The following is a 25267-nucleotide window of genomic DNA, read 5'->3' as shown; positions in this document are numbered from 1 at the left end:
GTAGTCCCCCTCATCTGTGTGGTTTCCGTTAGCTGCCGCCCACCGTAGTGCGGAAGCAGGTGACCGTCAGACCATCTGTAATGGCCTGATGCTGTGTCACAAGGCCTGCGTCATTCCCCTCACTTCATGTCATTAAGTAGGCATGTTACCATCTCACAGCATCCCAAGAAGGGGTGTGAGTACAGAACACTAAGATATTTTGAGAGAGACCTCATTCACATTCACATAACTCTTCTACATTCTATTATAATTCTTCTGTTTTATTATGAGTTATTGTTAATCTCTTACTGTGCCTGATCTATAAGTTAATAGCATAGACATGTAGGTTTGTATAGGCAAAAACATAGTATATGGAGGGTTCAGTACTGTCTGCAATTTTAAGCATCCAGTTGGGGGTCTTGGAACATATGCCTCATAGATTAGGGGTACTACTCTGCCCTCTAATAATGATCATTTTGTTGTGTTGGAAGTGAGCTTTTACATACTGGTTTATCTGACTGGGCTCCCCATTTGGGTGTTGTCTTTCCTGCCTGGGATAGGTGTTTGGAGTGGGAGGGGGTGGGGGCATTCTTGTGTCTAGGATTTGTGGGGGGGGGGAAGCTTGGAAAGGTGAAGTGGGGTACCTGTGGGTCCTGTGAAATCACGCAGGGGCTTGATTCTCTCCTAGGCACTCGGGAGTCATGGGGAACTGTAGAACAAGGCCTGCAGTGTTTTAGGAAGATAGGATCTGTCACCTTTCCCAGAAAGAGCACTTGAGGATAGTCCTTTAATCTGCCCTCTGCAGGCCATGGCCTTGGTTCTTGCCTAGGGCAGACAGAGCAGTGGCTAACGAGCGAAAGGAGCAGACCCGCACCCCCACGCCCAGGGCCCTATTAGCAGGGAGTCTTTCCTTTCTCCCTCCCACTTGGTGAGTGTCTGTGTATGGCTGTGTTTTCCCCTCCATCAGCTCTCACTGTGTGATTGTCTTGCATGGACATTATCTGTGTTTCTTGGCCAAAGCTTAAGGTCGCTGGTGTCCCAGGCAGTTCCTGTTCCTTTTTGTATCCCCCTGGAAGAGAGTTGCCCAGTGGGCCCCCCGGGGGGGGGGACACCTGGCCTCCTGGCTCTTGTTCTAAGGCCTGGATTTATTAGCAAGTGGGGTGTTCCACATCAAGCCTTGTATGAGGGGCCTGCAGCCTCCTGTCAGCTCCTGAGGATCAGCTGTGAGTTCAGACGGGGAGCCAGGCTTACCCTCTGAAGGATGGTTTTCTTCCTGGGCTGTCTTTACCTCGTGTGGGGTCACAGTCAGGCCCCTGGGGTGCAGAGAGGCTGGACAGAGAAAAAGCACACCCAATTTGTAGATGTTATTTAAAATGTTACTTTGTATTTTTTTTTTAAAGATATTTGCTTATTTATTGGGCAGAGACACAGTGAGAGAGGGAACACAAGCAGGGGGAGTGGGAGAGGGAGCAGCAGGCTTCCCGCTGAGCAGGGAGCCCAATGTGGGGCTCGATCCCAGGACCACGGGATCATGAGCTGAGCCAAAGGCAGACACTTAATGACTGAGCCACCCAGGTGCCCAATATTACTTTGTTTGTTTGTTTGTTTGTTTTTCCAGGGATTTATTTATTTATTTGAGAGAGAGCATGGTGGGAGGGGCAGAGGGTGAGAGAATCCCAAGGAGACTCTGTGCTGAGCACGAGAGTCCAGTACAGGGCTTGATCCCTTGACCCCGAGATCACCACTCTAGCCAAAACCGAGAGTCGATGCTCAACTGACTGCTCCCCCCAGTTGCACCTAAAATACTACTTTCTATTGGTAAAATGAGTTCTGTGGTAATGTATATGCCTGTATATTTGGGGGGTGTAGGGGGTAGGAGAGACGGAGAGGGAGCTATCTTGGAATATGGCATTATACCTAAATATTGACATTTGCCCAGACTTTATTAGGTTTAGGGGTATGGAGGGATTGGTTGGGGGTACAGTGTGGGTAGTGTTTACCTCAGGCCATGACTTTGGGGCAAGATTTGTATTTTCTGTTTATCTGTAGCATGTTTCTCTGGGAACTCTTGCCTTTTTTTTTTTTTTAAAGATTTTATTTATTTATTTGACAGATAACAGATCACAAGTAGGCAGAGAGGCAGGCAGAGAGACAGAGAGAGGAGGAAGCAGGCTCCCTTTTGAGCAGAGAGCCCGATATGGGGCTCGATCCCAGAACTCTGCAATCATGGCCCGAGTCGAAGGCAGAGGCTTCAACCCACTGAGCCACCCAGGTGCCCCAAACTCTTGCCTTTTATGTTGTTATTTTCCTGCTCCACTTTGCAGATGATTTGGAATATCCCCCGTGAATGTTATTTGCTGACAAATAGGGATATCTGAGTGCTCAACGTTTTTCATTAACCTTCTTGGCCTTGATTTAATCCACTTGAATCAAATCATCATCATTAAATTCTGTTTATCAGGTGCTGTCATTCAGGTGGTCCTAGGCGGGTCTTTGTAGACCCCTGCAAAACGGGCTGTTTGCCAGCCCAGGTTGGGGTTATGATGTGTGTCCCGTAGGATCAGGAGGCATTGTTGTGACACAGAGCGTGGTAGGGAGCAAAGGTGACGCAGAATCAAGAGGCAAGTAGCGGGGGCTCCCTGGCCGGATCTCCACTTCCTGCCGTGTGTGGAGGAGGATGGTTCTTACTGGTGTTAGACTGGGACCCGTCACCTAATCTCTTTCACCCCTCAGTGGAGTTAGGATGTGCAGAAACTGGGACAGCAGAGATCACACATTTAAAATTCCTATAGAATGGCTTATTTTAAAAACTCACTTATTTGCCTCCTAGCTCTGGTGTGCTCAGTTTAAATATGGGCAGAGGTGGACGTGCTGAGTGAGTCTGGGCCTCTCTTGAGGCATCCCTACACAGATAACTGGAGGACCTGAAGGCTCCTGGGTTGAATCAGCCGTCGGCCCCCTGGCAGGTCTGGTTCATGGCCCATGGAGATGGCTTCACTTCGCTCCATCCCTGTGAACTCACAGTTCGTTTTTCCAGCAAGCTCTAATCCCCATGGCTGGCTCTACAGACAAAACATGGAGGTTGACACACTGCCGTTTTGAATAGGAAACTTTCCAGGTGATAGAGAATAATTATAAATGGTTGCCATGGAGAGATCACCTTCTGCCTCCTCTTTCCTTCCCTGAGTATAAGCAAGCAGGTGAAGGCAAATACACCTGGGCCCTGCCTTGTCAGGCTTGGGAACCCCTGGATAATCCTTTCATTTCCCCAGATACCAGGAACTTCCCCAAGGGCCTTGAGGGTGATTCTCCCTGGCACCCACTCTTGACCACTGGCAACGATCAGATCAGTGACTTGCTGTCGTAGATACATCTGTGACGATTCAAATTACCCCCTCCTGGTGCATCCTGCTTTAATGGCGCTCAAGCTTCATGAAAAACTGCAGCGGAGACGACATCCCATCCCTGGCAGGGGCCCCTCTTCCTCAGTCTAGTCTGAAATGGGCCCCAGTCTGCCCTTGCAACCTGAAATCCCACACTCCAGAGCCTCTTCCTTTTCCTTTTTGATTTTTAATTATATATTTCTCTCATATGTATATTCTCTCTGAATAGGTGGCTTTTGGCTACGTTTAAAAATATTTCACTCAGACCAACATGTGTGTGTTAGGAATATACGCGGCACGGCCAGTGATCTGAACTCTGCCAAGCAGCCCAAGAGAAATGCTTCTGAAGAGTACCGATATTTTAGCAATTATTTTGTGTGCATGCTTCATTGTTTTCCTTTAGTTTTTAACTTCCACATGGCATTGTTTATAAGTATGCCATGCTGTCCGAATGCAGGGAAAGCTATTGGGATCGGGGGGCGGTGAGGAGACTGAAGTACGTAGTCAAATAAGATACTAGAAGTATTGATCTAGGGATCTTTTTTGAGGAGGTAGATGAAGGTGTATATATTAAGGCCTTGAGAGAAAATCCATTTCATGGGAAAGTGTATATGTTATCTGAGGCTGTCCGTAAGTGCCTCATAGGTCAATTTCAACCTGTGCAGACATAGATTGCTTGAATATGCAGTCTTCCTGAAGTGATCGTTCAGTGGTGGATATAAAGGCCGTGGGTAAGAGCTATCTTCCCACAGGCCACCTCCTGTGTTTCAGTACATAACTAACTTCCCAAATTGGGGATGGATAGCATGACACTCAATCTTCAGATGCATTTTTTTTTTAAAGCCCAACTTCAAAGATTTCTGAAACTCTTTGAGTGACCCTTCCTAAATTCCTGTTTATCCCAGTATAAAATGTAGACCTTAGAACCGATGCATATAATAAAGCAGGTAACATAATTTTATCATGGCTGTTCTGATTATGGACTTTTCTCATAAGTACTCGTTGTCATTTTTTAATCCAATATGGAGTGTGACTTTAAGGGTAAGTCTGTTCAGCTTTGTGAACATGGGCTTGTTGAGAATCTGTCGCGCGTGCGTGTGTGTTTGTGTAGCTTTGCTAAATTCTTCTATCAAGGCAGTTTCTCAAGTGAGAAAACCAGAATCTCTAGGCGTTGCTAAAAACCACACAGAAAGGTACTGTCAGAACTCTGCCTCCTGGTTTCAGGCACCCGGCCCTCCCCGCCAGCTTCTGGTCATCCGAAATGGAGAATTTCAGAAAGCAGGAGTGAAAAGCATCTTTGTTCCAGCTGTATCTGCCTTCTATTGAGTGACTGAGGGGCCGCAAACCGGGTACATCTAGTCCCAGTCATAAAAGCGTGCGTGTAGGTGACCAGCTGGACTCCTGGGGTTCTCCCGCGGCAGGAGCCTTAGGGAACAAACGCTCCAGGAAAGAGGGGCTAAAAGACTCTTTATTTAAAAAAAAAAAAAAAAAAAATCTTCCCCACCAATTGGGCGTAACTTTCAAATATTTTCCTGTCTGACTGAAATTTTCCTGCCTAAGCAGCAAGATGCAAAATCAGTGTTGGGAGAGTCCGAGTTGAGCCCATTTGGCTGAGCTGGGGGACAAGGACATTTCATTTGGCCCTGTGTGTGCTTCTCAGGAGGAAGGATTCCAAGCCTGCTGTCCTCCAGGGGGTCAGGGTTCCCCACATGCTGCTGCTTCTGTTCTAGCCCCGAGGTGGGAGTGGTGGTCGTGGGGCAGCAGCCGTGGGAACAGAGTTGCTTCTTTGAATCAGGCCTCACACCCTCTCCTGTCCTCAGTGGTTGGTCTTCCAGCCCAGCCCCTTCCAAGTGCCCACGTTTGGTTGTGTCTGCCAAGGAATGAAGAGAACCAGCCAAACCGGAGGGTGAAATGCTACCTAAGAGGAAAGCCATGAGTTTGCTTTCTCTGCGTTTCTTCTCTCTTATCTTTGGTGCCTGTATCTCAACTTGCACAGGAGAGACAACAGTTTGGGGCATTCGGGGAGCCTAGGTATGCACAGGGTCTGTGGCTGGCCGGCTGGCGGGTAAGCTCAAGAGACCCTGCTTCCTTGCTCTGTCAGATACACGGGATACCCAGGTCCTGTCCCCACAAGGTGGAGGAGCAGTAATACGGTTCAGACTTGGGGGAGGACCTCCAGCATGTTGTCTGTGTAAGGCTGTGCTTCTGGGGTTTGATGGGAAGTGGGATCCAGAAGTGATAGCCTTTAAGAGCTGAGGGTAGAGAGGATCTTTCAGGACATCCATTCTACCTGACTTGGCCTGGTCCTTTCCACCTTATCTGTACAGTGGGGATATATTATTAGTATCTCTCCTGTAGAGCTGTTGTGAGCATTCCATGCAATAATTTAGGTAATCCCCTTAGGACCACGCCAGGTGCTGACCGAGCACTTGATGACATTAACTGCCATAACTGTTGTTGCGAAGGGGTGAGAAAACTGGGGTCCAGCGAGGTCACCCCCCTGCCCCGCAGCAGACCTGGGCCTGGAACCCAAGTCCAGCGTGCTTTGCCGGAAGCAGCTATTTGCCTAGCATCTCTGGTCTCCTTGCAAGTAAGAGCTCAGCTCCGTGTCCCCCTAAGAGACTATGGCACATGGACTGGTTTTAGTTTTGTTATGGCTTCACAGTCATGTGCTCAGTGTCCCTGCCTTTGTGCTGGATGCTCGGTTTGAGTGAAAAAGTTCAATGAAGCTGTGTGTGTGTGTGTGTGTGTGTGTGAGAGAGAGAGAGAGAGAGAGAAGAGAGAGAGAGAGAGAAGGGAGGGAGGGAGATGTGGCCCCTCCTACATAATTTAGTGTTCTCCCTTTGCATTAGCATCTTAGCACATTTTCACTTTTAACCTTTCACCCACTGAGCCTGGCATTTAAAATGCTATTAAACCCCATAATGTTTCCTATAAACAGCCGTAGAGGGATGGGAAATAATTGGAATGACATCTTTAATAGGCTGTTTCTCAGTCCCGCGTGCTCTGTGAACCCAATGAGAACTTGCGGAAGGAGAACTTGGTCATTGCTCTGTCCTTGCTCTGAGGTTGGCAGAGGGTTATGGAGGGAGGTTTTGGAGGTGCCAAAGGACCTTTTTTTAAGCACAGAGAGTAGTTTTTATGCTGGAGAAGTAGAACTGCTTTTTTGGAGTAGTCTTGTTTTTTAAATTAGTGAACATGGTGAATGAAGGAGCCCCCCCTTCGGAGGGCTTCAGGAGAGCATTGAACCAAATTTCTGGCCACCCTTAGCCAAGGAGAAGGAGCTCCTGGACTGCATTTTTGTGGATCAGCTTCATTCCTTCTTCCTCCTCTTTGCCTCTAGTAGATAGTTTTTGGTCCTCTCCTGCTTCTCTTTCATGCTGCCGTTCTGTTTTATGTGCCATATTGTGTATATACTAAATCTGTTTTGGGGACACATTTTTTTTTTTTAAAGATTTTATTTATTTGACAGAGAGATCACAAGTAGGCAGAGAGGCAGGCAGAGAGAGAGGGGGAAGCAGGCTCCCCGTTGAGCAGAGAGCCCGATGTGGGGCTCGATCCCAGGACCCTGAGATCATGACCTGAGCCGAAGGCAGAGGCTTAAACCACTGAGCCACCCAGGTGCCCCGGGGACACATTTTTTAAGAGTCAAACTGAATGTGCCTTTTCTGCTTATAAAGCTGTGAGGTCTCGGGAGGCCACGTGTGTGTCAGGGCCACACGTTTATCTTCTTTGTCTGTAAAGCAAGGAAACTGACATCAGCTGGCTGAGACGTAGTAAAGTGGAAGCAAGTGCAGCTGGCGACGAAGAAGGTGCATGGCCCAGAATGGTTTCTCCTGCTGCTGCCCGGGGTTTGGGCATGGAAAAATACTGGAATTTGGTGTTTTTGCCTTAATCAGAATCCTAGATCCTATTCTGCGAGACTCATGTTCAGAAAACATTTGTTAAGCATTCATCTGTGGTTACTATTACAGCTGCTTGCGGTGTTAGTTCATCGAATAGGTATTTACAAGATACCCTATGACAGGCCCAGCACCAGGGACCCCAGGGTGGGGGAGGAGAAAGGACATGACACGAGTGTAAATGGGGGCAGATGACAGGCACAATCCTGGTTCCCTTGTTGAATCGCTGTATTCATTTAACAGGCACTTACTAAGTGCTGGTTGTGTCCTAGACCCTATTCAGGCTATGGATCAAAGCTAACCGAGACAAGTAAGATCCCCACTTCCCTCGTACTTCTCTTGCAGTGGAGGGAGAGTTTAAAAGGAAGTAAAGATAAACCCCGTGAAGCTGTACACTACAATGGGTAAATTTTATAGTGTGTAAATTATACTTCAGAAAGGCGTTGCAAAGGAAAATATCTTGGTCCTCGTGCAGCTGACAGGTCTGTCCCAATACAGTTGATCCTCACCCCTTCACACATTTCGTGTCTGCCGATGCTCCTAGTCCCTAAAATTTATCTGTGACTCTGCAGTCAGCACTGGGCTATTCTGTAGTCATTTGTGGACAAGCACAACACAGTGGAAACTTTGAGTCACCCCCACAAGCACGTTCCCAGCTGAAGTCAAGCAAGACGACGGCTTGCCTTCTAGTTTCAGTCCCCCTGTTGTAAGCAAGTGTCCTTTTTGTGGTCTATTTTGTGCCGCATTTTTTTTTTTTTTGCATATTCGTATGTTTCGTTGCTGATTTTGCTGTTTAAAATGGTCCTCAGCCTGGGTGCTCGAGTGCTATCTATCTTTCATAAGCATGAGGGGGCTCCCGTATGCCCCACCGAGAACATACTTGTGTTAGATCAGCCTTTGTAGGCACGAATCGTAGTGCTGTTGCATGTGGGTTCAGTGTTCACTCTTCAGCCGTATATATTAAATAGAACATCTTTACTTTTTTTAAGATTTTATTTATTTATTTGACAGAGAGAGACACACAGCAAGAGAGGGAATATAAGCAGGGGGAGCAGGAGAGGGAGAAGCAGGCCTCCCGCTGAGCAGAGAGCCTGATGCGGGGCTCAATCCCAGGACCCTGGGACCATGACCTGAGCTGAAGGCAGACGCTTAACGACTGAGCCACCCAGGCGCCCCTAAATACAGCATCTCTAAACAAAACCACACATAAACAAGGTTGTATATTGATGGGTTGATGGAAATGTTGTGACCAGAGACCATGTATTTCCCCTGGGAGCAACAGTTCTGTGTCCGCTAACCCTGTGTCCAGTGACTAATGTGAACAACGAACAGAACTAATGTGAACAACGAGATGTGGCTGTCAGGACTAGGGAAAGAACACATGTAGAGCCCGCATACCAAATGTCTGTCTTCCTCAAAGGAAAAAAAGTGGGAGGATTCTTTCAGGAGTTAGAGTAGTGGATTTATTTATATACATTTATATGCACCATCAGATCCCGTGTTATTTAGCTGAGTTTTTTGGTATCAAATATTGGTGAACCTGTGGAAAATCTAATGAAAAGTACTAGGATGTGTCAGGAAGTTTTTATTATATTCCCAAGTGTTTGTATGTTGACACAAGTCAACGGAAGTTGACCTAACGTCTTCCACGTAGCTAACTGTATTCACATACTTTGATGTAACGTTGAGATTTGTATTTTGGCCTATAGGATCTTGCAGTAACTGTTTCGCTGACAGAGCTTAAAATGTGATTTAAATGTAACTTATAATGTGTAGCTCCTTTCACATTTTTTTCACTCTTTTATCCCTTGGGACAAGTTATATAAACACAGCTCACGTCATAATGTCAAAATAAAATGAAATGAATTCCGAATGGACACATGCGTAGGAAGAGCTCTCAGAGAGCTGGCGTCAGACGTGTGGAGGGAGACGTCAGTATGGGCTGCTGAACGGAAGAAAGCAAAGAACACAGAGGGGATGTGAGGTTCTTACGTATTCCTGAATTGTTCAGTGTTTTCAGTGTATGTATTTCTTTAGAAATTAAAATAAAAATGTACTTAAGACATAAATTATTTGAAGGGCACAGGACAAGTTCCAAGACAGAGACTGGCCTGCCGGGCTTGCCCCAAGAAGATGGTGAGGGCTAGTCTCTGCCCGAGTGGCTTGCAGACTTGGCTGTCCATGGGAGAGCTCTGGGGAGCTTAGCGACATGCCGATGCCCCAGAGGGTCAGATTTGGTGGGCTAGGGGTGACCCAGGCATAGAGATTTTAAAAGCTTCCCAGGGATTCAAATGTGCCAGCTGGAGTTGAACACCAGGACTCTACTAATGGAACTATACTATATCACAGAAATGGACTCCGGCCAACTTAAGGAGGCTCTCTGGGGGTTCATGCCGTTGGTGGAGTTCTGGGGTGCTCCAGGACAGGGCTGTGGGAACTGCAGAGGAAGCATCTGGGTAGGCACATGGCACTGACCAGCCCGTTCCTCCATGCCTGCCCCAAATACAGAGTCCAGGATAAAGTGTCTGATTGGCTGGTCTTCTGTCCTGGGTAGAGAGTCTGGCTCTGTCATCCTTCCAGGAGGAAGCTGGTCATCAGAGTGACCACCTCCCCCAAACATACACATGCATGGACACACATACACACGCACACACAGCTGGGGAGAGGTGTTTCCCCAGGAAATGCTGGTGCCTTCAGGAAGCAGGGAATGGATACTGGTCAGCCAAAACCTTACTGGAGGCCCAGTGGAGGTCCACTCCATCCCACGAACTTAAAAAAACTTAAAAGATGGGTGTGTTTCCCGGATGAAATTGAATGGAGATTTGTGCCTAGAACTCGTGCAGTGGTTGGTGAATACTTTCTTCTTGTCTGCCTTCCTTCTCTCTCTTCCCTCCTCCCACTTCCTCTGGCTCCCACGTCTCCTCTCGCAGGGCTGTCAGCCTGAGAAGACAAGGCTTACCCTCAGAGGAGTCATGGCAGACAGTACAGAGTCAGGCAATTGGGTCAAGGATGCCCAGCGGGAGTGGAGCTCAGGAAGGGACCCTCCATGCTTGCCGTGGAGGAGGGGGGAGGAGCTTCATGATGGCATGGGTTGTGGTGGGTTAGCACCCAGATGGTGTCAAGAAGGAGCCTGGAGGTGACAGCGCGGTGAGAGAGAGGACGGCCAGAGTGACGGCAGTGGAGCAGCTCTCGTGAAAGAGTGGGAACAGAACAGCTGAGTGAAGCAAGCCAGCCCAGACTCAGCTTTCCATTCTCCGTCTTGCCCATTGAGTGGTTCCTGAGCCCTTCCCATGTGCATCTGGGTTAGTCCCTGTGTGCAAGGAGTGGCATGTGAGGAGAAATACGAGGAAGAGACAGAGAGGGTGGTGTGGGGGCCACAGCACAAGGCGCCTCCAATAGAAGGTGTCCTCGGACTCCGTGAGCAGTTAGGGGAGGCTTCACAGAGGGGCTGCAGGTGAGCTGGGTTATGATGGATAAATGAGATTCTGATCAATAGGATTTGGTGTTGTGTGTGTGTGTATGTGTGTGTGTGTGTCGGAAGGGGGAGTGTAACGGAAGTAGGATACGAAGTGCAAGGGGCTAAAACCCCCAAAAGGAAATAATGAGTAGCATGTTTTGGTGGAAACAGTATCCATTTGTTCTAAAGAAACACAGGCAGTTGGACTAGAAGGGAGGTTGGGAGCCCCCTGAAAAACGTCTTGTGGACCACAGTAGGAAGCTTTTGGGGTGGAGGCGGGGGAAAACCTGTGCATTCGGATAGGGCTTTGTGTTTTCCAGAACACCTTCTTATCCCTAGTCTCATTTGACTTTTTCCCTGCGAGCATGACCGAGCATGTCCCAGACAGCAGCACAAACTACATGCAAAGCCTCACGCATCGCTGTGGACAAAGAGCAAAGGACACCTCGCTGCAGAGACATGGGGCTTGGTGACCGGGAGAGTGGCCGAGCACCGTCCCCTCCTCCTGGGTGTGTTGAGAGTCCAGCCCAGGAGGGTCTGCAATGTGTCACTCACTCAGTTCCATGCTGCTTTTGCTGTGCCCAGTGTGTTCCCGCCACACCCACAGTACAGGCTTCAGACCTTTTTGTTTAGAGGAGAAGCAGTCAGTCATTGCTGAGGTGTACCCAGGGGCATCCTCCCCCGCTTTGGAATGGTGTGGGTGGTGCTTCTGAGCCCCAGCTGCACGTCGGAAACATCTGGGGAGCCTGAAACCGCACTAGCAGCTGGGCCAGTGCCACCCAGAGCAGCTGGAGGACCACGGATGTCCCTGATTTTGTGGACAGGGAGACTGAGGCTCGGGGTGCAAGTTCACACCCCTCACTCATGGCAGAGGCTGCATGTGAATCCAGGTAGTAGTCCATTTCGATCCTTAAGTCCAAGCTTTGAATCCCCGCGTTTGGTCCGCTCTTCCTTCAGACCGAGTTGCCCGAGTACTGATTTGGCAGGTAACAGCCAGGTGGCAGGCTAAACCAGGCACAGCCCAAGTGAGATTTTCGAGGCAGCTTTCGAAATAAACACCCAGTCATGCGGGGCGTTCCGTCTTGCCCTGGACCCCCCGGCACAGTGGATGTGAACTTCGCAGCTGCAGTTCTCGGTTTCTGAAGCTTGGGTGTCGACTTCTGGGGCTGCTGGCCAGCATGCGGTTAACCAGCATGCTGGGGACACCTCAGCTCATGGAAACTTCTTGAAGTCGGAGTCATTTTCTACTAGTTTCTGTCTTCCACAGCGCCCGGTGCCTAGGACTAACTTACTCAATACTTGAATGGATGGCAGGCGGGTCTGTGCCCTTAGCCTCTGAGCTCTCAGTGTGTGGTTTTATCTGCAGCAAGTACAAGCCTAGACACAGCCCAATGCCCCCTGTTGTTGTTTTGTTTGTTTTTAGTGCAGGCACTGGGAGGCGGGACCGTCAAGAAACACAGGGAAACAAACAAACAGTTCTACCTTTTGTGATAGGATAGGCCTTCGGTCTGAGATGCAAACAGAAAGGGCCCTGGGGGCTGGTAGCAGGATCCCCTTGTTTCTTTTGATGTGGCCAAGAAGCTGAATTGGAACATTTTTCCTTTCTTTTACAGGTCACCGCCAAGACTGCCTTCCTATTTATTTTACCTCAGTATAACGTTAGCGTGCCTACAGCAGGTAAGAAAAGCGCAAGTCCCCGTCTTGCCCTGGCCCCGTGAACTTGGAAGGCCTTGGAAAGCTTACCGTTTCTGTGTACATGCATGGTCTTCTTAGCTGTTAAATCAGCCTCCCACATCTTAGCTCTACTAAGAGACAGCCTCAAGCCACGTGCAGCCCTCAGCCTACACCTCTGCCCTCGCAGGCCCCTCAGGTCCCACCATCAGGAACCGGGCACTGCACCCCTCTTCCAGTAGCCGAGTGCTGGGCGGCCTCTCGGTGAATACAGGAGGAATTTCTGTTCGCTGAATCTAGTTCTTTCTTCACTGATACAGATGGGAATCATCTTGTCTTCAAGAGGAGAATCTCTTCTTTGCCTGATTCTCCCAGTGACTCGCTGAAGGATTCTGGGGGCAGTCCCTTACCCCATGGCCTCCAGAGGATGTAGACTCAGGGGGAAACTGGGCTTTGGGGGCAGCCTGATCCATTCCCTTATTTGAGAGTCAAGCCGTGGGGCACTAGAGAGAGAGGCGGAGAACTCCATGCTCAGGAAAGGAGAGACAGGAGCCCCATGGCCAGTGCAGATGGTGAGGAAACAAGGCCAGTGCTTCCTCGTCGCTGGCGCACTCCAGCCCTGGCAGGCAGGGGGTTTGTCGCACTCGGTGCCGTGTGGTCTGAGGTCCGATTACGCCTTCTCTGCCCCTACCCCTCAGCTCTTTTATTAAAATTGAAGTGAAGTTAAAACACAGTGTTACACGAGCTAGTCCTGTCTCCTGAAAATCCTAGTACCTCAGCTGCCTCTAGATCCAGCGGTCCATATGATTTACTAACTTAAAGTGTTTAGCTTTTCTCTCCTTTTTTAAAGATTTACTTGCTTGAGAGAGGGAGAGAGCCACAAAGAGAGTGTGCGAGAGAGCGCACTGGAGCACGAGCAGGGGGAGGGGCAGAGGGAGGGAGAAGGAGTGAGAATTCAAGCAGCAGCTCAGCTCCTGCTGAGTGGAGCCCAACAATTCCGGTCTCCGTCCCAGGGCCCGAAGGTCGTGACCTGAGCTGAAATCAAGAGTCAGATGCCTAACCAACTGAGCCACCCAGGCGCCCCCTTTTTTCCGTTTTTTTAAGAAAGTTGTGATAAAACACACATAACACACCATTTACCATCATTTTATAACCCTTTCTAAGTGTAAGTCCAGGGGTGTTAAGCACATTCACATTGTGCAACCGTCACCACTGCCCATCTCCAGAACTCTCTTCGTCTCCCAACACTGAAGCTCTGGACTCATTAAACAGTAGCTCCTCAGCCCACCCCCCCCGCCCTCCCACTTCCAGCAACTTCCGTGCTGCTTCCTGCCACTATGAAATTTGACGACTCTAGGTAGTTTATGTAGGTGGAATCATATAGTATTTGTCCTTTTGTGACTGGTTGAAATTTACATTTGTATATAAACGTTTTTCAAAATAGATGTATATGACATGTGACACTCCGAGGAAATTTATAAAATGCAGATAAACACAGGAAGATAAAAATCACACAAGACACCATCACCCAGCTAACCACCACAGTTCATGAATATTGATTCATAACCCACTATTTTTGCTTTTAGTAGATGATGAGCCTTCTTCCCATGCCATTAATTATTATTCTGTTCAGTAAGATATTTTGAAAAACTGCAGAGTATTTCTTAATAGGGATTACCACAAATTATCTGTTCAATCCCATGTTATTGGATATTTAAGTTTCCAGCTTCTGTTTTAAACAGTGCTACTATAAATATACTTGGGACTAAATTTTAATGTGCATTTATGATTATTTTTCAGGATACATTCCTATTACTGGAATTTCGGGGTCAAGTACTGGGTACATTTTAAAGGTTTTATATATGCATTGTCAGAATACCCTCTGTCATCTAATTCTTGTGACCCATAAGCCCTAAGTTTTTGTTTTTGTTTTTTTTTTTGCAAATTTAAAATGGACAGGCCTTTTCTTTTTTAGTGTCAGAATGCCAGTGTATTAATTTATAAAGAGATCCAGCTATCAAATGTTGTATTGGTATTTTCATTGCATTTCTCCCAGAAGTCCATTTATATGGGATGCCAGATCATAACCCAACACTGCTTTATTAATTTAGCCTGAGAAAGCATGGTCCTGAGGACTCCAGGAGCTGATGCGCGTGTGACCAGAGCATGCTTTTATTGTGGGAAGGGCCTCAGAGATACTGTGGGTTCGGTTCCAGACCACCGTCATAAAATGAACAGTGCCGTAAAGCAAATCAGATGAATTTTTTGGTTTCCCCGTGCATATAAAAGCTGTGTCTACACTCTTCTGTAGCCTGTTAAGTGTGCAATAGCATGATGTCTAGAAAGCAGAGTACGCACCTTAAGTAAAAAGTAGTTTCTTGCTAACAAATGCTAGCCACCATCTGAGCTTTCAGGGAGTTATAATCTCTGATCACAGATGATCACCGCAAACATAATAATAACAAAAACCTTTGAAATAGTTTAAGAGTTACCAAAATGTGACACAGAGGCAAGTGAGCAAATGCTGTTGGGAAAATGGCACCAACACACTTGCTTGACACAGGGTAGCCATTAAGTGTTCAATTTGTTAAAAAAAAAAAAAAAAGGCAGTGTCTGCAAAGGACAATAAAATAAGATATGCGTGTGTGTGTAAAGCCAGATCACGGCAGAGAGTTGATTTTTGAGTTTGAAACATTCCCAGAGAAATTAGCAGGCAAGTGATATCCTAAAAGAACCTATCTCCCACTGGGATGAGAAGGTAGACTTCTGGCTCCAGGGCTGAACCTGGAACCTCTGAGCATGAAGTGCTTCCCGCCAGGATTTGGAGGTATGCCACCATTGATCATATCATGCTCTCATTTATTTTTTTGTTTTGTTTTAAATATTTATTTATTTATTTGAGAGAGTGAGAGAGAAAGAAAGTCAGGGGGAGGGGCAGAGGGAGAGGAAGAGAGAGAGAATCCTCAAGCAGACTCCCAGCTGAGCCTGGAGTCTCACATGGGACTCAATCCCAGGACCCTGAGATGGAATCAGGAGTCTTGATGGAGGGGCGCCTGGGTGGCTCAGTGGGTTAAGCCTCTGCCTTCGGCTCAGGTCATGATCTCAGGGTCCTGGGATGGAGCCCTGCATTGGGCTCTCTGCTCAGCGGGGAGCCTGCTTCCTCCTCTCTCTCTCTCTGCCTGCCCCTCTGACTACTTGTGATCTGTCTGTCAAATAAATAAAAATCTTAAAAAAAAAAAAAAGTCTTGATGGAATGAAGACCTGAGCTTGGATTCAAGAGTTGGACACTTAACCAACGGAGGTGCCCAGGCACCCCTCATTTGTTTTAAATAATTAATGAATTGATCAGTCAATCCAGACAAATGTGTATGTGCCTCCTCGACTGCAAGTCCTGGGGGTTAAATAATTTATAAAACATGTCTGAATTCTTTCTTTTTTTTTTAAGAAAAATTTTTAAAATTTTTATTAAAAAACAATCTGGGAAGGATACAACCTATTTATCGAAGAACAAAGTGGTAAGAATTCCATCTGAGTTCTCAGAAACCATGAAGAAGCAAAAAGAGTGAAGTGACATAAAGTTTTTAATTTTAATTTTCAATTTTTTTATTTGGGTAGAACTGACATACAATGTTACATTAGTTTCAGGTGTACAAGTTAGTGATTAGACAAGTTTATACATTGTGCTGGGCTCACCACAAGTATAGCTATAGTCTGTCACCATTCAATGCTGTTACAGTATGTCTGACTATATTCCTTATGCTGTGCTTTTTATTCCTGTGACTTACTCATTCCATAACTAGAAGCCTGTATCTCCCCTACTCCTTCCCCCATTTTGCCCATCCTCTTCCCTTCTCCCTTCTGGCAACCATCAGAGAACAATACAGTTTGTTCTCCGTATTTATAGGACTGATTCTGCTCTTTTTTTCTTTTTTTTCCTTCTTCCTCATCTTCTTCTTCCCTTTTTTTTTAAAAGTATGCTCCTTGCCTAGTGTGGAGCCCAACATGGGGCTTGAACTTACAACCCGGAAATCAAGACCTGAGCTGAGATCAAGAGTCAAGACGTTTAACTGACTGAGCTCCTAGGAGCCCTTGATTCTGCTTTTTGTTTATTCATTTCCTCTGTTTTTTTAGATTCTACATATAAGTGAACTCATATGGTATTGTCTTTCTCTGATTTATATCACTTAATGTAGTACCTTCTAGATCCATCCTTATTGTTGTATATGGCAAGATCTCATCCTTTTTTATGGCTGTGTAATATTCTGTTCTCGCTATATATTCTGTGTGTGTATAGACACACACACACATGCACCACATCTTCCTTATTCATTCGTCTATGGATGAACACTTTGGTTGCTTCCTTGTCTTGGCAACTATAAATAATGCTGTGGTAAACAAAGGGATGCATCTTGTCTTTTTGAGTGAGTGTTTTCTCTTTCTCTGGGTAAGTGTCCAGTAGTAGAATTATTGGGTCTATGGCATTTCTATTTTTAATTTTTTGAGGAAACTCCATGCTGTTTTCCACAGTGGTTGGACCAATTTACATTCCCACCAGCAGTGCATATGGGTTCCCTGTTCTCCACATCCTCACCAACACGTTAGTTTTCTGTCTGAGTCTAACCATTCTGACAAGTGTGAGGTATTCTCGTTGTACTGGTTTGCATTTCCCTGATGATGAGTGATGTTGAGTTACTTTCCACTTGTCTATTGGCCATCTGTATGTCTTCTTTGGAAACATATCTGTTCAGGTTGACTATGCATTTTCAATTAGATTATTCGGTTTTTTGGCATGGAGTTGTAGGAGTTCTTTACACATTTTAGATATTAGCCCCTTACCAGATAGATCATTTGCAAGTATCTTCTCCCATTCTGTAGGTTGCCTTTTTATTTTATGGACTGTTTCCTTGGGTGTGCAGAAGCTTTTTATTTTGCTGTAGTCCCAATGGTTTGCTTTTTTGCTTTTGTTTCCCTTAGGAGACATTTCTAGAAAAATGTTGCTGTAGCTGATGTCAGAGAAATCATTGCCTGTGTTCTCTTCTTGGATTTTTATGGTTTCAGGTCCCACATTTAGGTCTTTAATCCATTTTGAGTTTATTTGCGTGTGTGATGTCTGAAAGTGGTCCAGTTTCTTTTGCGTGTGGCTGTCCAGTTTTCCCAGAACTATTTATCGAGGAGACTGTCTTTCCCCCATTGCACGTTCTTGCCTCCTTTCTCATAGGTTCATTGGCCATAAAAGCATAGGTTTATTTCTGGGCTCTCTCTTCCAATATGTTGATCGTTGTGTCTCTTTTTTTGTGCACAAAACATGTCTGATTTCTGACTCCTAGAGCTCACCGTTTATTAGGGAGGGATAGATAATAAACGAGTAAACAATTAAAAATTATGGTTGTGGTTGGGGTGGTGAAGGGAATAAAACGTATGTGTGATAAAGAAAGATGAAGAAGTAAGGACAGAAGATGTTGCCAAGAAGCTGACATTGGGGCTGAGTGTGCGTGACAAGTTGTGTTGGGGCCATAGGGGGAGAGTCCAGGCAGAAGAAAGAACATTCCAGGCACAGGGATTAGCATGTGTGAAGGCCTCAAGTGAGAAACAAATATCTTGCCACATTCTAGTGCCTGAACGAAGGCCAGGGTGACGGGGCCAGCTGGGTTTGGCATTTTTCTAGGGTGGGGTTATTGAATTCTGCTCCTGGCATCCCCTTCCAGGCCAGAACAAGGCCTTGGTAAAGGTAAAGGTACGTTATAATCCATACTGAAACAAGGTTTCAGTTACTCTCGGAAGAGAGGATAAGGTATTGTTAAATACCCTATCTCTTGTTTAAATCTTGCCACCTGGGGCTATTTGAAATATGACAAGCAAATAATGAAGAGTGGCAATGAAGTCAGAACAGCCTGCTTCATTTTGTGTAGGGCCTCCTTACACGGCAGCTCCGTACGGTCGTGTTTGGTTTGTAAGCACAGGAGGAAAGCAGACTCCTCCGGGAAAAACAGCAGTTCACAATAATGGGTCTGTTGAGGTTGCGATTTTTAGAACCCTCCTCCCAAATCTCTTTGAGGCTGAGGATGCTTGGGAACATATTCTTTTTGTATAATCTGGGTAAATTCTGATTTCTAAGGTTTCTTTAAATTGTGTGTAACTTGCTCAATTCAACATTTATTTACTTATTTTTCAATTCATCATTTATTTATTTTAAAGATTTTGTTTATTTATTTGAGATAGAAAGAAAGAGAGGGAGAGAGAGACCAGGAGCAGGGACCAGAGGGAGAGGGAGAAGCAGGCTCCCTGTTGAGCAAGGAGCCTGTTGCAGGGCTCGACCCCAGGACCCCGAGCCCAAGGCAGGCGCTTAACTGACTGAGCCACCCAGGCAACCCTCGGTTTGACATTTAAATTTGAATTTTAGTAGAGCAGTGACTGTGTTCATAAAAAAACAGTCTGCCATTTCCGAATCCCTGCGTCTTTCCTCAGCTGAGGTTTTCAAGTTCTGCAGACAATAACTAATGGTAATGTTGATGAGTTTCTCGCCTCTGTCCTTCTCTCTTCCCTCCTCCTAGCTCCCTGCATCTGTGTATAGGGCTAAGGTCACAAAAGTGCCACAAACCGAGTGGCTTACCAACAGAGATTCATTGTCTCACGGTTCTGGAGGCAAGAAGTCCAAAGTCAAGGCATCGGCAGGGCCCCGCTCCCTCTGCAGGCTCCGGGGCAGGGTTGGTCCCAGCCCTCAGTCCTGGCTTCTGGTTCCTTGGCTTGTGGCAGCAGAACGCCTCTCTTCATACAGGATTTGCACTGTGTGCATTCCATCTCCACGTCCACGTTTCCCCTTTTTATAAAAACATCAGTCACATTAGGTTAGAGGCCCACTCTACCCCAGTCTGTGACCTCGTCTTCACTCATGGCATCTGCTACGATTCTATTTCTAAATAAGGGCACGTTCTGAAGTGGCAGGGGTTAGGACTTCGACAGATGAATTTGCAGGGATGCAATTCAACTCATAATACGAGCCATAAGTGTATGATTTTGTCCTATTAAAATGAGCTGGCTAAGCAGATTAAGCCCCAGTCAGAGAAATGGGCATTATTGTTGTAGTAATAAGCTGTGCGCCTCCTGATGGAATGCCTACCATGCCAGCATCCTTGTGTTTTTCTTTACAGTCAATAGCCGTGAAGCAGGAAGTGTTCCATATTACCAAATCCCTACTGTCCTTATTCCCATTTTGCTACCCTGTTAGGGTCGCCAGACTTAGCAAACAGAAATCCAGGACTGCCAGTTAAATTTGGAATTTCAGATACACAGTGAGTATTTTCTGTTTTCTCTTTTCCTATGAGTATATCCCAGATTATACATGGGACATAATTATACCAGAAAATTATTCTTTATCAATCTGAAATTTAACTGTTTTTTTGTTTTGTTTTGTTTTGTTTTGGTTTGGTTTTTTGGTCTGAGTAGGCTCCACTCTGGGCAGGACTTGAACACAGCAACTCTGAGGTCAAGACCCAAACTGTGACCCAGAGTTGGGCACTTAACTGACCCAGGTGCCCCAGTCGTCTTGGGTTTTATCTGGCAACCATACACCCTGTCCAGCTCTGGCAAGGAATAAAATGCCTGGTTTCTGGTCTTACCATTAGACTCCGAGTCTTCTTCCTGATGAAAATACCACAGAGTGTTGGTGTTATGGCCAGAAATAGAACATAAAAGCTCAGAAAAAGATTCTTTACACAGACCCTTCCGTCTAATCCAGAGCTGGTGACACCAGATGGGTTTTTACAAGGTCGAGCATTTACAAGGTTGTTTTGCGTTGGGCCATTAATCTGCCCAGTGACTCAAGGCCGCTGGCTTTTCTTCTGACCTAGAACAGGTGACCCCAGCTGGGCTTAACATTTATAAGGTTGTTTTGGGTTATGCCACTCATGGGCTCAGTGGTCTTGGGAGGACTGCTTAACATGTGTTGTCTCCATCCTTCTGCAAAACTGAGAGCTATGGTCCCGGTCTCAAGCCCATGTGTTTCCTGAATACAAGAAGCCCTGAGAGTCCTCTCAAGTGCTTGCCCCTCAGATTGTCCTCAGACCCGCACTGTTCACATCACCTGGGGACTCACTAGACATGCAGGCTCCCAGGCCCCACCACGCAACGACTGCGTCAGATCTTGCTTTAAAAAAAAAAAAGTGTATTTATTTGTTTGAGAGAGAGAGAGAAGGAGTATGCGTGCTCTTGAGCAGGGGGAGGGGCCGAGGGAGAGAGAGAATCTCAAGTGGACTCCCAGCTGAGCGTGGAGCCCGATGAGATCATGACGTGAGTGGAAACCAAGGGTCAGCCATTGAGCCCACTGAGCCACTCAGGCACCCCCTGCTCTTGCTGTTTAAGGAGATCCACAGGTGATCCTGTGAAGACTGAGAAGTGCTGTTCTCAGTGCCCTTCATAAAAAGCACCAGGCAGGCTTTCACATGACCCTGCGCTTCCGGACACACTCAGTCCTGGAACTCGTTTGCATTTTTCTCTGCTCTCCCAGTTTTGGTTCTAGAACGCTTTGGTATGGGGGGAGCGGGTGGAGCGAGGTGAGGAGTACCACGGGGTAGCTTGGGGTTCGAGCTGGGCGGTGGCTCCCTAGAAGTCATGGCCACGTTTGTAAGGCTGTGTGTGGGTGGAGGTCGTGATTGCTGTGCATTCCTGAGCCCACCTGTCGCTGCACCCCTTGATCAAGAAGGCTGGGCGGGGGCGGGGGCTCTTCAGGAGAAGGGTTTGTTTTGTAGTCCTCGGAGGTGACAAGGACACATCCCAGGCTCTCGTGGTCGTCAGTGGTGGCTTTATCGCCCCCAGCTGCTGGTGGCATTTTGCAGCTGGGAATGTGAAGGCCAGGGACTAGCCCCACCAGAGCTTGGCTGTCGTTCCCACGGTCCCCGGTAGGACGAGACACACCACCCCATAAACTCCCAACAGACAGATGGTTTTCAGGCCTCTTTCAGCGGAACGCCTTTGTCCAGGGCTCAGGGCGTGTTTTTGTTCCCTGTGCTGCCTGGCGGGAATTACCCTTGTCTCCTGCTTGAAAGACTGGCATCACATAGCAGCAGACTGAGCCCCTGTTTGTCAGATAAGCTTGTGGGGGACAAAAGGGAAGAGACAGGTGGGCAGCAGTGGCTCTGGAGACGGAGTCTTGCTTGATGACGGAGCAAGCTACCCACCTTGGAGGGGGCTGAGACACACAGAGCTCCCTTCCCAGGGACCCACCCCAGGCTGGGCTGTTTCCACTGCGTGCAGCACCCGGGCCCAGGGAGGCCAGGGAAGGCTGGGTTTGCGAGGTGGGGCCGTGGGGAGAGGTGGGGGGAACCACCAGAGAGGCAGAGACCCGGCTCTGTCCTGGCCCCTCAGGTCAAACAGCCCCCAAGATTCCCTTTGGCCTTAGAGTCCTGTTTGTATAAGTAAGAAAAGAACCCGCATTCCCCAGTGTCCCTGGCCTTACTGGTCAACCTTCTAAAAAAGATGGGGGAGTCTCTGACCAGGACTTATAGCCAGCCCTGTACTTGATTTCCACGCCCCCATCCCCCCAAGTAAACTGAATGAAACTTGTTATTAAACTTACTGCCTTCCTCTGTTTGGTCTGCTCAAACAGAATCCCACAGACTGGGTGGCTTATAAACAACAGAAACTTCTTTCTCACCGGTCAGGAGGCTGGAAGTCTGAGATGGGAGCACGGCCAGGCGAGGCCCCTCTTCCAGGCGTCCTGACAGGGTGGAGGGCCCCGGGAGCGCCGGGGGTTCCCTTGTAAGGGCCCAGCCCCATGAAGGCGTCACCTCATGACCTAAGCACCTCCCAAGGGCCCCTACCTGTGACACCTCTCATTGGGTTAGGACTCCAGCAAGTGAATTTGGAGCTGGGGGCGGGGACACCTGCAGAGCAGGGCACCGATTATCGAAGCCTAACAGTTGTGTAGAAAAGCCGGCAAACCGTAAGTGGTCGGCTCCGTGAATTTTCACGACTGAACGCATCAGCGCCTCCAGTGACCCCTTCCAGCCTAGACCTGATTTTCTCCAGGTCCCTGTTACGGCCCAGAGGACTCCTCCCCTTTAGTGTGCAGTTCTAGAGGTTTAAGTGAGTGGGACCCGAGTGCCTGTGGCTGAGGTTCACCAGCCAGAAGTCGAGCAATGGTGTCCTTGACCTGCTGCGTCTCCCATTCTCGTCTCCTCTGGCGAGTTTTCTTGCTCTTTCCTTCTCTCCCACACATCATCTGACCCAGACCCCATCCCACATTTTTGCTTCCTCAGATTCCCGTCTTTCCTGATCCAATCTTGTCTTCTGTCTAGCTTGGGTAATTGTTTTCTTATTCGGTTCTTACTGAAATAATTTTTGTTCCTAATTTAACAATGGACTTGTTGACATTGTTATCTTTATCCAGGGAGGAGAGGAAAAACTGTGATTCTAGATTTTTCTTTTTCTTTTGCACATGATCCTTGAAGAGTTATTTTTCCTTTGTGGCTCTCAGTGCATTTTTATTTTTATTTATTTTTTTGTAAGCTCACGCTTCCCTGCGTGTAGGTGTCCTCCACGTGCTGTTTGTTGTCTGCACAGGTGGATTGTAGATCGAAGCCTCACGTTTGTAAACTAGGGGGTGCTGAGTGTGTGCTTGGCACCTAGGAATCGTTGCTGTATTTCTTCCTGGCAGCCGTGAGGTGTGGGGGTTGCAGCCTTGTAAAAAGGAATGGTACTTCAAGAAAACAGTTCCAGAGTTAGGCCCTTTCATGAAAGTATCCTTTTCTTATCTATTTTACTAGAAAACTGGTGAAAATCTATCCCAAATCCTGTAACTTAGAGTTAAAATGGTAACCTTGATGATTCCCAGCTTGATCTTTAGTTACCTGGGTGGAGGGGGGTTTGTGTATGTGAGGAAGGATTGTATAAGGGCACGTACTTTTTGCTAGGGCTGCTGTGACAGAGGACCACAGACCCAGCGACTTCAACAACAGGAATTCATTGTCTCACGGTTCTGGAGGCTAGGAGTGCCAGGATCAGGGTGTTGGCAAGTTGGTTCATTTGAAGGTTGAGTGAAGGCTCTCTTCCAGGCCTCCCTCCTCGGTGTATAGATAGATGGCCGCCTTGCCCATGTGTGTATTTCCGCTTTCCCCTTTTTGTAAGGACACCAGTAAAGTTGGATTAGGGCTCACACTAATCTCATTTTTAACTTGATGACCTCTGGAAGGACCCTGTGTCCCTGTGAGGTCATATTCTGAGGTGGTAGAGGTTAGGACTTCAACTTAATCATTTTGGGGGGATGGGGAGGAAGAAGCCACATTCAACTCCTAACAGCTGAGCGCATGAGTGCCTCAGTGATGCTTGTAGCTCTGATGTCACCGGCCACAGCTTCCGGGTTTGGAGGCCAGTTGAGTGCATGGCTTGGCAGCCTGGCTGACAGAGCAGGAGTATGGACAGGATGCTGCCCTTTGAGGCTCTGTGCCCCTCGCCTGTCCTCCACCCCATTCACCTCCTGGCACCTCGAGGAGAAGGCAGGGCTTCAGGGTTTAACAGATGCACCATCTGTAGGATTCAAAGAGAGGCAGAAGGCCAAGAGGCCTTGGCCCCTGTCACTGGCCGCATGCTTGGGGGCTTGGCCCACCCCTCACTAGCTGTTGGCCTCACACCTCAGTTGCCAGGTGGGCAAAATGGGCATAATACATGGGCTTCCTGTGAGAGGTGACTGATGCCACTTATGTGTTCACTACCATGCCTGGCACAGAGCATGTGCTCAGTAAATAGATGGTTGTTCGTAATCTTGATCCTAAATAAGCACCCTCATGGGAGTACTTCCTGTGTGTGGTGCGTGGTGATGGTTCTTTTATCTTCGGATTCTGGTGGAAGCGTCATAATGATCCCGTCTGTTTGTGTAGGCCTTCATGGTTTGTAAGTCCGTTATCTCATCCTTCTGCCTTTGATGGTGTAAGGTAGATGGCCTGATCCTCCTTGTCCCGGGGGGTGAGTGCGGGCAGAGAGACCCCGGTCACTTGATGGGTTCCAGAGATGAGCTTCGGGTCTCTCCATCTAGTCTGGGTCTCTGTGGTAAAAAAAATAAAGCAATGAGGTGGGAAAGACGGCACCTCCTACTTTTATTTGTACAAAGTGGAAGAATTTGTACATGTTTTTATTTAACGATTTTTTTTTTTTTTAATGGAAGCTACAGCCACCTGTCCAGCAAGTCTGTGTAAAAGCCTTGTTCTCACCCTGAGCTCTTCCTTTGACACCTGCATCCCCTGTGGATAATCCCTGTTGTTTCCTATGTGCCTTTCCTGGATTTCTCCTCTCACCTTCCAGTATTTCTTTATGCACACACAAATAACACGTTTGTTTTCTCTTTCTCCTCGACGGGTAGAGTACTGCATGTTCTGTACCTTGCTTTCCCCCCACTAAGTAATCCATCTTGGATATCCTTCCATGGCAACACGTAGAGCGCCTCGTCATTTTTCTCACAAACTGTCCTGAGGTATAGCACATGCGCTCTGTGAGGGCCTGGCTCCGTGAATTGGTACACAGGTGCACACCCATGCCGCCATCACCTAGATCAAGGTACAGAGCGCCCAGCCTCATCCTAGCCAGTGCCCCCTCCCAGAGCGACCATGATTCTGCTCTCTAAATCTGATTAGTTTCCCCTGTTTTTGATCTTGGTCTCTCATTTTTAAAAATAGCCCCATTGGGGCGCCTGGGTGGCTCAGTGGGTTAAAGCCTCTGCCTTCGGCTCAGGTCCTGATCCCAGGGTCCTTGGATCGAGCCCCGCATCGGGCTCTCTGCTCAATGGGGAGCCTGCTTCCTCCTCTCTCTGTCTCTGCCTGCCTCTCTGCCTACTTGTGATCTCTGTCTGTCAAGTAAATAAGTAAAAAAAAAAAAAAATTTAAAAAAAA

General features: G+C 47.5%; 1 protein-coding gene across 2 annotated transcripts in view; it reads left to right on the top strand.

The window, feature by feature from the left end:
* Positions 1-25267, top strand: part of TRAM2 (translocation associated membrane protein 2) — an 82438-nt gene that overhangs the window by 29704 nt on the left and 27467 nt on the right. For both annotated transcript variants that reach the window (XM_080806046.1, XM_080806045.1), the window contains exon 2: positions 12335-12398. In XM_080806046.1, coding sequence (XP_080662172.1) covers positions 12335-12398 — 64 coding nt within the window. The remainder of the gene's footprint in view (positions 1-12334; positions 12399-25267) is intronic.

The sequence above is a fragment of the Martes martes genome (assembly GCF_963455335.1).
Source record: "Martes martes genome assembly, chromosome: 6".
NCBI classification, from domain to species: Eukaryota; Metazoa; Chordata; class Mammalia; order Carnivora; family Mustelidae; genus Martes; species Martes martes.
This window is presented reverse-complemented; position numbering and strand designations above follow the sequence as displayed.